The sequence below is a fragment of the Lissotriton vulgaris genome, chromosome 1_1 (genome assembly GCF_964263255.1).
Source record: "Lissotriton vulgaris chromosome 1_1, aLisVul1.2, whole genome shotgun sequence".
Classification (NCBI taxonomy): domain Eukaryota; kingdom Metazoa; phylum Chordata; class Amphibia; order Caudata; family Salamandridae; genus Lissotriton; species Lissotriton vulgaris.
Genome location: NC_141685.1, coordinates 2132312453 through 2132324806, shown reverse-complemented (window position 1 = coordinate 2132324806; position 12354 = coordinate 2132312453). Strand labels below are relative to the sequence as shown.

General features: G+C 46.9%; 1 protein-coding gene across 7 annotated transcripts in view; it reads left to right on the top strand.

Moving 5' to 3' along the window:
- The window catches only part of CNOT2 (CCR4-NOT transcription complex subunit 2), a 429881-nt gene that overhangs the window by 304853 nt on the left and 112674 nt on the right, over positions 1 to 12354 (top strand). For all 7 annotated transcript variants that reach the window (XM_086921898.1, XM_086921930.1, XM_086921945.1 and 4 more), the window contains exons 10-11: positions 2274 to 2394; positions 2497 to 2653. In XM_086921898.1, coding sequence (XP_086778024.1) covers positions 2274 to 2394; positions 2497 to 2653 — 278 coding nt within the window. The remainder of the gene's footprint in view (positions 1 to 2273; positions 2395 to 2496; positions 2654 to 12354) is intronic.

Below are 12354 nucleotides of genomic sequence, written 5' to 3'. Positions count from 1 at the left end.
CTCCATCCAACTCCATCCAACTCCATCCATCCCACTCCATCCATCCCACTCCATCCATCCCACTCCATCCATCCATCCATCCATCCCACTCCATCCATCCATCCATCCCACTCCATCCCCCCACTCCACCCATCCTTCCCCTCACTCCATCCATCCATCCCCCCACTCCATCCATCCATCCCCCCCACTCCATCCATCCCCCCACTCCATTCATCATCCATCCCTCACTCCATCCATACCTCACTCCATCCATCCCTCACTCCATCCATCCCTCACTCCAACCATCCATCCCTCACTCCATCCATCCCCCCACTCCATCCATCCCCCCACTCCATCCATCCATCCATCCCACTCCATCCATCCCCCCACTGCATCCATCCCCCTACTCCATCCATCCATCCCCCTACTCCATCCATCCATCCCCCCCTCCATCCATCCATCCCCCCCTCCATCCATCCCCCCCTCCATCCATTCATCCCCCAACCCCATCCATCCATCCATCCCCCCACTCCATCCATCCATCCCCCCACCCCATCCATCCATCCCCCCACCCCATCCATCCATCCATCCCCCCACCCCATCCATCCATCCATCCCCCCCACTCCATCCATCCATCCCCGCACTATATCCATCATCCCCCACTCCATCCATCCATCTCCCCATTCCATCCATCCATCCCCCCACTCCATCCATCACCGCACTATATCCATCCATCCCCGCACTCCATCCATCCATCCATTCCCACGCCCCACACTCCATCCCTCCCACGCCCCACACTCCATCCCTCCCACGCCCCACACTCCATCCCTCCCACGCCCCACACTCCATCCCTCCCACGCCCCACACTCCATCCCTCCCACGCCCCACACTCCATCCCTCCCACGCCCCACACTCCATCCCTCCCACGCCCCACACTCCATCCCTCCCACGCCCCACTCTCCATCCCTCCCACGCCCCACACTCCATCCCTCCCACGCCCCACACTCCATCCCTCCCACGCCCCACACTCCATCCCTCCCACGCCACACACTCCATCCCTCCCATGCCCCACACTCCATCCCTCCCACGCCCCACACTCCATCCCTCCCACGCCCCACACTCCATCCCTCTCCCGCCCCACACTCCATCCCTCTCCCGCCCCACACTCCATCTCTCTCCCGCCCCACACTCCATCTCTCTCCCGCCCCACACTCCATCCCCCCCCCTGCCCAACACTCCATCCCTCCTCCGCCCCACACTCCATCCCTCCCCCGCCCCACACTCCATCCCGCCCCCGCACTCCATCTTGCCTTCTTGCCCTGCCTCTATCTCTCACCCTGCCTCTATCTCTCACCCTCCCTCCCTCTATCTTTCGCCCTCCCTCTATCTATCGCCCTCACTATCGATCGCATCACCACAGCATCACTCAGCACCACTCAGCACCACCACAGCACCACTCAGCAGCACCACTCAGCAGCACCTCAGCACCACCACAGCACCACTCAGCACCACTCAGCACCACCACAGCACCACTCAGCATCACCACAGCACCACTCAGCATCACCACAGCACCACTCAGCACCGTCATAGCACAACCACAGCACCACTCAGCGCAACCACAGCATCACTCTTCGAAACCACAGCATCACTCAGCACCACCACAGCAACACTGGTTCAAATATGCTCTCTCAATGTTTCAAGCTTTATTACAAATGTCACAAAAAGATGTTAATATTTCACTACTGTTCTTGGATTTACGTCACAATAAAATATACTGAACATAATCTTCACAAAAGTTATTTACAAAAGTTTAAGCTATTGCCATTATAAATTACAATCACTTTTATTTAAGTATTCATTACTTAAAAAAATTAAAAGCCATTGTTATTTGTAATATCAATACATCTAAGTCACGTAAATACAAAACATGTTGCATTACAAATGCTATAGGTGTCACATGTGCGAAAGGTATAACTATTGGCATTGTAAATGACAAAGCTATTAATTTAGCTATTTTCAAAAACAACACATAAACAAAAAAATTGTCATTTACAAGACCAATAGCTCAAACCTTCCTAATGCGAGACCTATTGCATTGCAAATGCTTGTTTAATTTAACTATTGATGTTAGCTGCTAACAAAGTGGCTACATCCTTCCCTGTATGTGGGTTTATTACTATTATCAATACCTCTGTGTTTGATATCAGTGTTTAATAGCCATGCAGGAAGATGAAGCTATGTTTGAAAGTCGTTATAGACCGGTTTACTGATCATTTGAATTTTTTTTATGTTAGAGTTTAAGTACGACTGGGAAGACTACCTCTAGTACAGATGGGCCAAAATTCCCTGGAGACAAAAGCTCCACGACGCAAAACAACAACCAGCAAAAAAAGGGTATCCAAGTGCTACCCGATGGTGCGTTGATGTTTTTTTGGTGGGGCGGGGTGAAAATATTTATTTTTAAAAGGCTACATTTGTTATAAACAGTGATTTTTTTCTTTTTCTCCAATTCTACAGGCCGAGTTACCAACATTCCTCAAGGCATGGTGACAGATCAGTTTGGAATGATTGGTTTGTTAACATTTATCCGAGCGGCTGAAACAGACCCTGGAATGGTACATCTTGCATTGGGAAGTGATCTAACAACACTAGGTCTCAACCTCAACTCTCCAGAGTAAGATTTCCTACCTGTTGACAGCAATCATGGTTTATAGTTGTGAACGTACAGTGCATCAAAGTGAAGCCTTAGATGTAGAAGAATAGGCAGGTAAAAAAGGAGTATCAGTACCTTGGGCAAGACAGGATTATTGTCCTTTTGCTGTGCCATCAATAAACTTGCATTATTGTTTAAGCTGTGCTTCTGATTTTGATGGATACTTCTAACCACAGATTCCTCACTTTAGAATAATCCCCAATCACCAGACTGGATCTGGGAACATTTTACAGCAGTGCTTCCACTGGTTGCTAGTGGCATTGTGCGGCTCTTGCTGGATATACAGCCCTCCCCAGAAGTAACAGAACAGAGATGCATATAAGAGCCATCCCTTACTTTTTTCCCGTACCTTCCTGAGCAGATCAGGACTTCCACTCTCAAGTTTGTTGCTTTTCCGAAGCCTTCTGAATTGTTTCAACTAATTGTACTAGGGAACCGTGTCCCCACCCAAAACAAGTTTAAAACCATGCTGTGACTGTAAGAATCAGATGTTGATCACTGACCAGCACAAGGGTTGTCTTTTGTGTCTGGACTTTGGCAACAATTCTACGTTGTGTAATACATGTGCTATCCTCCACCTAAAGTTCGAGACCAGCTGTACATCGCCAAACACAAAAATAAGTTGCTGCTTTTTCGTTAAGTCTTGCTCCTGACCCAGGGCATTAACCTGAGGCATTCTTGGGACTTCTCAGATTTGTGTCTTAAGTCCTGTGGCACCAAAAGCAAAACACGACTGGACCCCATCCCGCCACTCTGACTCTAAAGAGAAGGCACAAGTTTGTGCCGGTGTCAGTTGCACCCGTCTAGGTCTCTGGCCACAGCACCAGTTCCTTGTCTGGTAATGAAGTATCCCATGTTTCCTGGACTGTTGTCAATCCCACAGCAGATCGGGCCTTCAAGGAGGCCATGCTGCATGTTTTTATTGCGCTTCTATCACTCTTTGGTACGCCTTTGTGCGCCACTGAACCACAGTTGTTGGCAGATTACTGCTGGCGGGTCCATCCTCAGCACTATCTGCACTTCCCGGCATCCGTTACTGGTCCAATACCAACTCCAGTAGAGACTTCCTCTCCGGACCAAAGTTCCACGCCCATCCCTGCTACATCAACATCGGCCCTTAAAGACTGGATGTTGATACCTATGGTGGACCCCGACCCAACTTCAACTCGAGCCTGACAGACTTGCACTTCGAAATTAATAAAGCTAAACAGGTTGTCTTAAAACAGAACTCTAACTCCTTATGTCTGCTAAGACGCACCCATCAGTAAAGGATAAAATAACGTTTGGGTTCTGACAATGATTTCTATTTGAGACTGAGGGACACCACTAGATGGTAATAATGGTAATGGTGATCTGTTCCATTAAATCAATAGGGGGGAGGAGGAAGGGATTGCGATCCATTCTGCTTCCTTGCATTATTACTCAAAATCAAAAGGGAATGGATCACTTTACCTGAGTAACCAACCAATTTCCACCTCACTAGAGCACTGTTCACTAAACCTTTTTTCGTTGATCACTACTGCAATAACGAGTGGTTCTCCGGATGGAGGAAGCATACAACAAAAATTTGACCCAATGATGATGCGGTCGCGTTTTTAACACAAGGCGGAGTACCAAGATATACCGCCTTACGATTTGAGTACGTGAATGAGGGTTTTTTATTGACAACCCAGACGAATATTGCAAACCCTGGTTACTCAGGTCAAGTGATCCATTCCCTTTTGATTTTGAGAGGGCATCTGTTCCAGCTAGCAGATAGACAGACCGCCTTCTTTTTGGCCTAATGGCGAGAGCGGTCGACCTCGAAGCTGGGGAGCCAGGTTCAAGTCTTGGCAACGGCGCTCAAAATCCTGTAAAGTCTGGGCAAACTAATTCATCTCCCCGTGCCCAACCAAAAAATATTTACAATGAATGTGTCCGTCTGTAATGAAAGTGATGATCAGGTACCTGATATTTTTGGGTCGTGTTTGTGCTATACAACCCCAGACCCCCATACCCCCCTATCACAACAGGCACCCCAGTCCTGGAATGGAACTTGATGCTCCTACGCATCCTGCATCAAGACAATCTGACCAATGTCATCCAGGTCTCCCAGTAGAGACGGCTTGAGACATTCAGTGGAGGCTGTTCAAACGCAGTTGGTCAAGCGTTAGACCCTTCTCCCTTTCCAGAGGTGAGGGTGGTGACTGATTTGTCTCTGCTGGGGGTGGGGTCATCTGGGGAGGTGGAGATCAGGTGCCTTTGTTCTCCGACAGAGGTTGGCTCCAGTTCACTCAGCTGGAGGCCTTCCTGGGAGCCATCTGGAGAGGCTGGTGCATATTCTCATAGAAAACACCGCCACTATGTGGTACTGCAACAAGCAGAGTGGATTGGTATTTTGTTTAAAGAGGCTCTGCACCTTTGGAGGTGGCTGGAACATTAGGGCATTTTCCTGATTTCGAACCACATGGTAGGTTCTCCAGAGCGGACAAACTGCTTCGGTAATGACTGGCTGATCACAAGTCACGTCTACATTCAGAGATTGCGCAGGTAGTCTTTCAACTGTGGTGAGTTTTTTTCACCACCATCAAACATGCAGTGTCAAACGTTTTGCACATTGGAGTTTCTGCAAGAACACTTATTAGTAGATGCATTCCTACTGAAATGGAACATGGTACTCTTGTATGCCTTCCTGTCAAGACTTCTGAGGAAGATCAGAGCAACGGAGTCCAAGTTATCCTAGTGCTCCAGACTGGGACAGGAGAATAAAATACCCAGACTTGCTGAATCTACACCCAGTTGCGTGGAGCTTAAGTATCCGCAATCAGCTGTGTTTGATCTTCCACCTGTCGGGTGGATGCCATCCTTGCTGGCAGGCACCTTTCCATAAAGTTCATTTATGGCAGGCGCTGGGACATATTTGTGGCTTTCTGTGGCATTTGCGAGACTGTTGGGACTGTCTTTTGATTGGCTTTGTGTTGGCCACTATGAAAGGTCATTTATCGTCCCTTTTTAGCCTTTCTTAGTTTGCCGGACCAAGTTTCCTTGTTTAAATCACTTGTGATAAGATATATAAAAGGTTTGACAGGTTTTCTCCCAAGCCATTTGTGATGCCACAGTGGGACCTTACCTTGATCTGTGTTTCATATGTACATCCTTTGGAGCCAATGCATAGCTGCTTTTTGTGTAGCCTGACTTTTAAGACAGTTTCCTCATTGATATTATGTCAGCTTGTCTTATGAATGGACTTCAGGTAGATTTATTGCAACTGCACTATACCAACTTTTTCCCAGATAAGTTACAGTTGAGGACTCTGGGCATGGGCGGATAGTAACGTAAACATTTTGTGGGGCCCTGCACGATGCCGTAAAATTCACCAAGAAGGTGATGCAGCCATCAATGGTGACAAAACTCCGATCTGTGGCTCTCCTCTCTCTGATAATGACAAGGAAGGAAGGGGGTTGTACAAATCCAAGCAGTCCTGGAGCTGCTCTCATGCTGAGACCAGCTCCAGGATAGATTGGAGCACCCTACCCCAGTGCTTATTTTGAGGGTGGGGGCCTGTGCAATCAATCCCCCAGCTGCTTTATAGTGCTGGGATTGTAGTTTTTAAAGTGCGCATGTCGGATAGGCCGGCTGTTTACAGTCAGCCAATCTCACATTGGCATCTGACCAGGGCGAACCAGCAGCACACAGAATAATAAAATGGCAATGACCATTTTATTATTCTGTGTGTTCTGCTGCGCTCGCAGCAGGTGGTGCTCCTCGTCCGCAAAGAGGACCCACAGCTGCTCTGTGGATATTCTTGTCAAAAGTCAAGACTTTTTTTACATGTTGAATGATTTATTGGTCTGTGTTCTTTTCTCCCCCTCACTCCTCGAGAAAGGAAGACAGGCTTTATCCACTGTACCCAAAAGCTTTTTTATTGAAAGTAGATGCACTGCAACTGCTAACATTCAGAATTTCAAGACCATCTTTAATCATTTTAGTATACTTATCTCTAAATGATTTTCAAGTAAAGGTTCTATTTTCTTAGTTTCTTTAATATTAAATATACTTGCATTCTCACTAGGTATTTCATCTGTAATATTCCCCACAGGAAATCATTAAGCTCACTGTCGGAACCCTGTTCAGAGGGCCATGGGGTCAGCAGGGGTTAATGGTCCCAACTGAGGTGGTTGAGTCCATTTACTCCTGATGTTCTGGGGCCCACCCTACAATATCCTGTTCAACTGGGTCAAGCACCTCCTTCTGCACCCGACTCTGAGCTCGATAACTTAGCGCGAGCTCTCAAGGCTGACTCGGAGGGATTGTAGCTACAGATCATTGAACAAGACTCTTAACTCTACGTGCACGCAGCGCACACCATAAATCAATGTCCAGTCAAATACTTATTTTGTATAAGAGAAGTATTTAAATTCAAATTTTTCACATACAAAGGTAAACGACATTCAGTAAACATTAACTGAGTCCCCCCTTGAGGTTAGTTATCCATCGACCACTCTGTTGCCACATTCCCATGTAACGGGTGTCACATACAGCAAAATCCAGGGAATATAAACTACAAGGTCAAGAAGGTATAGACCTTTAAAGTTCAAGTAGGGTTGCAAAAACCAAAGGTGTTACATCCACCGGGGCCTGTTAGACCCAGTTCTCAGCTTACCCACCTCGGCGTTGCGAAGCCTGGCATCGGTGCTGCGCTGCCCTGGCCCGGATAGGCAAAGTCGGGCTGCACACGCGCAGCTCCTGGCATGCGCAAGCTGTCTCTCCTGAGCCGCGCTTACCACCGTTCCTGAAGAATGGATTTGCTCCAGCCACAAGCAGTAAGAATTGTTCTCTCTCTCTGGTATGGGGGCAGTCTCCTAGCTAGCAGGGTCTCCTATTGCGTCTCCGCTGTCCTTGGACCTCCTCTGATACAAAGCCTCCCTTCTCTTAGTTGTTTCTGTAACTTGGGAACAGGCAACGATCTGGGCCTCTGGACTCGGCGCTTCCAGTATCCCCTCCTGGCTTATGGGGTCTCTTCAACAAACCTCACTGTCCGGTCACGTTGGCCTCAGATTGCCTCCTCCACTGCCCCTCCTGGCACATGGGGTCACAGCAGCTACTCCCACACGGGCAGCAGCCCGTTTGATGTGGTTTAGTGACTTGGCAGATGTCAACGCCTCCTGGCATACTGGGGTCACCAACCTTCAGAACGTGGCACAAGGGCAACTTCCCGATCAGTGCAGCACAGCTCCTCAAAACTTGCTATGGGGCCCCACATGTCTGGACTCTTTTCTGGATCTCTCTTCCTCAAACACACTCCTCTCCCTTGCGGCACACCGGTCTTGGCCAGCAGGCAGGTACTGGTGCACCAGAATCCAGGACAATCTTTGTTTCCTTTGGTGATGTACCCTCACCCAGCAGTGAGACTATCAGGCTAGGCCCCTATTTCTTGTCACAGGCAGAAGTCTTGCAGAGCTTCCCCCCCTCATGCATCCTGCTGGCGGCTTGACAGATGAACAAGTATGGAGTCTCAGACTCCCCTACTATTAGTTCTTTTCCAGAACACGTGTGACTTAGGTCTGGACCTTTGAGGTTTTATGTTGGGGTTCTGCCTCTTTGATTTTGGCACCTCTACCCCTCATACTTCCTTTGGAAAGATGTCTGTCACAGCAGGCAGGACTCCAAAGCTGATTAACTCAAAACATGATTCATGGGAGTGACCAGTGTTCACACATGGATGTCAGCCTCAGTGATCTGTGCATCAAAGATTAATCCTGGGCCCTCAGCTCTACCCTTCATTATTCCCTCATCAGCCCCATCTCCCTCTTCCTGGGATATGTTCAGGCCCATTCCCTGTGATCTGTCACCGAATCAAAGAGCCATTTCAAATGCACAGGGAGAGCCTGACTCCCCCTCACCCAGTGCTGGTCCCAACCCGTTTACAGGAATGCAGCAATACACTATTCTGTCTCGGGGAGATTCCTCTACTCCTTATGTTTTCCCCAGGCAGGCCTATGCTTCCCGAAATGGAACCCAAGGACCTTCTTGTAATATACCAGTGCAGGATTTTTTGCACTTAGCATACATTCACAGCACACTCCACTGTCTAGTATTGTTGTGCCCATGTACCATGTCACCCATGTGTGATAAAGTGCCATCTTTCTCGCATGGTATGCCCCAACTTGTTTCTGAATTGGTGATGTGCTTTGACTGAGTGTGCCCTGGGCTCCTGCCAATCAGATGCCCAGGGCCTGTGTTTCTTCCCTAAAAACTGTGTTGAAATAAAAATTCAATTGGCATCTCTGGCCACCTGTCAGCCCCCAGTAAATGGTACCCTAGGTACCCAGGGCATGGTGAGCAGAGAAGACCCCCTAAGGGCTGCATCACTTATTGTGCCACACTTAGGGGCCCTGTACCCTGACTCCCACACACTGCCTTTGCAGGCTGAGTGTCTCAGTGTCAACATGGCACACATCTCTATGTCAATAAGTGATGGGTAGAGGGTACACAGCTGGTGGTTGTATTGAATTTCAAAGACAAGTTGTAGTTGCTCAACTTCGAACGATTGGGTGCTCTCCCAGGTGGCGTCTCCGTCCGGTGACGCTTACATAATAATAAGTTGTGCACACATCAATGTGGGCGCATCCCTGTATAGAGGCACTCCTTTGGGTTCATTAAAGACTCCAAAATGTTAATGAGTTTCTTTTATTCATCAAGTTTCTATATTAATGATATTTGTGGCATTTCAGTTATAGATGGTTTCAGGCTTATGACATATTAAGTTCTATTATGCCATTCAATTGAGACTCCAATGTATTTCGGGCTTCCCAGCCCTTTATCAAGGAGTACTAAAACGAAGAAGTTATAACAAGCAGTCAGGCTTATGTGAACAAACGTGTTAGTGAGGTTAAAAAAGTGTGCAAGGTGTCCGTGCTCATAGTTTACAAAAAGCTGTGGTGTTCAAGGTTCGACAGTGTAGGTAAGGGGCATTAGTGACTAGTTAAGGAAAAGGATAAAGGCAAGTGAGGGAAACGTAACGTAACCGACCATCGTGACCGGGTTGTGGTTGAGGCTCTATACGGAAAAAGTGAAGTGAAAAGGTTGTGGCGTGAGCCGCGTACTTACAAAATGAATATGTGGCACGTCGGATAAAGCCGGAAGGCTAAAAAATAAAAACACTACGTTAGTCATGGACTAACTAAATGTGACCAGTGGGATATACCGTCGAAAAATGTGGAAGACTTACTTAGGTGCGCGAACGCGACTTCGTGTGGCAACGCCGGTTTTCGGCATCCAGATTCAAAGATACGGAGAAGAGCCTGATGAGGTATATAATGCCTATGCGTTGTGATTGGATAAACCGAGGTGATGGGAAACCGAAACTAAATGACGGACTGGAGTGTGAGCCGTATTAGGCAGGTCGGGGGACAGGTAGTGGAGTGTTAAAGTAAGCAGTGAAACGGACCTGTTGTAATGGATCATAAAAAATGATCCAAAACAGTGTTATCAATAAGGGGTGAGCAAAGTAAAGTCACCACTCAAGGGTGGGTTGAAAAAGTACAGGTGAGCAGATGCGTAAAACATGAGAATATGAAAAAGTGAAAAAACACATAAAAGTACAGTTACAGGCAACAACTGAGCTCAAAAGCACCCTGCACCCAGCCGCCCGGGTGCCTCTGGAAGTGCAACTACTACCCTACTCTACTTCCCCACTTGCCCTGAGTAAGTGTCCAGGAGCTCAGTTCCCACAGCCCCGTGGCTTGCTTGCTTGCAGCCACCAACAGAAGGCCCCTACCCTCCATAGGATTGCATTGTGCCTACTCTCTCTGCACCTGGCTGCCCCTGTGCCGCTGAGGGTGTAACTACTGTACCTTTCTGACCCTGGGAGACCCCTAAGTCTATGCCCAGAACCTTAACTCTACCAGTCGAGTACTTACCTAAAAGCCGATAACTAATTTTCCTTCCATAGGATAACATTGACTGGTTTCACTTGAAATTTCTTCTAAGTGTGAAGTTTTGAAGCTTTAAAATATTAATCTAAAATCAGCTGAATAACAAATTCCGAATTACTCACCTGTAATCAGGAGAGAAGCCAGTGCTAGACCTTTTAGCCCAGCACTGAACCGTAAAAGTAATTATTATAAGTGTACTTGCCAGTAACTTGAATATCCTCCCATAGGATAACATTGCTTGGTTTTCACTGAAAAGTTTCCAAGTGTCAACTTTAAAAATACATTTATATTCTTTAAAAATCACAACTGTAACCAAAACTCTTTTACTTAACTGTTTACAGCTTATGTCCCGGGACTGAATCCAGTCCTGTGGTTAGAAAAGTAATCCATAAATTAATCTATTGCATTTATGTAGAAAAACCTATTGAGCTCAATGTTAAATTGTGTTTGAAATTGTGTTGCCTATTGCAACCACCGTAGTGATTGTACTTACAAAGTCTATTGCCCTATTTGCAAAGTAATTACCTAAAGTCACTCATATTGAGAAAAGTATATTTTGATGCCTTGTTGGTTCTAAAATAAAACTACTATCTTTTTATATAAAACAATTGGCCTAGAGTTCAGTTCTTGAGTGTGTGACACCATTTGCTGACTGAGTGTGTACAACAAATGCTTTACACTGTCCTCTGATACTGCCTTACTGCTCGACCAAGCTACCACTTTAGAGAGTAAGGTTATATCGAACTTTAACCTCTGCCATACCTCTGGAGACTGGGGACTCTATACACACTGTACCTTACTTTGGCCAGTATATATGCAGCACGCACTCAGTCTCCACACACTGTTCAATGCTACAGTCTCTCTATACTGCACCAGAGTATGCTCCTTTAAACACCCTCTGCCTGTGCACACACATTTACCATGTGTACACTGTTCCACACTGCACCCTATGTGTAGTGTATGTAGTGCATGTCTTGCGCACTTGCACGCACTCAGCATAGCTGTTGGCTACACTCTCACTTCTATTTTAACTTGATGAAGGCCAAGGGTGACCTAAACACACAGCAGCTGAACCTTTAAAAACATGAGTGAGCCTGTAGGCCTCTCTCCAATGACTCATTGGTCACAAGGACCTGGTCACTACTTATCACACAGAATTCTGCCACCACTGTGCTTGTGCTGTTTGCTCCTGGTTAAGGCAGTATCCTTCCACCACTGTGGTTAGCGCTTTGGGCAAGCCTCCTGGTCCAAGAAGATCTCAATCCATGAGACAGGCCAATGCCTTGGTGCACACAAATGATCCGTGATCACCTGTGATTGAATTAGGGATCCAGACAATTATACACTTGAACACTTGGGGCAGGGGAACACATCTTCACCACGTTGAAGACTTTTCCGTCCCAACAGGCCAACTAATACTAATAAAATCAACGTTAACCGCACCATCCCTACAATTTTACAGCATCTGCTGTTTCCCAACTTCATGTTGAAGACTAAAATCAGTCTATGATAAAAATTCATAATCACTTCTTAGTTCTTGTAAAAATAAAAAAAATATTAGCTTATTAAAGTTCATCAGTCTCTGTATGCTTTTCTTTCTCCAGTTTTTTCAGTCTTTGAATTCTCCTGTCTCAATATTGTGATTTTTATCAAGATTCAGTATTACAAAAGTCTCTCCTTTTCCCCCTCTGGGTGGCTGTGAGAAAGTGCCTCTTTTGACATGGTTAGCCCCCCAGTTGTTGCCTA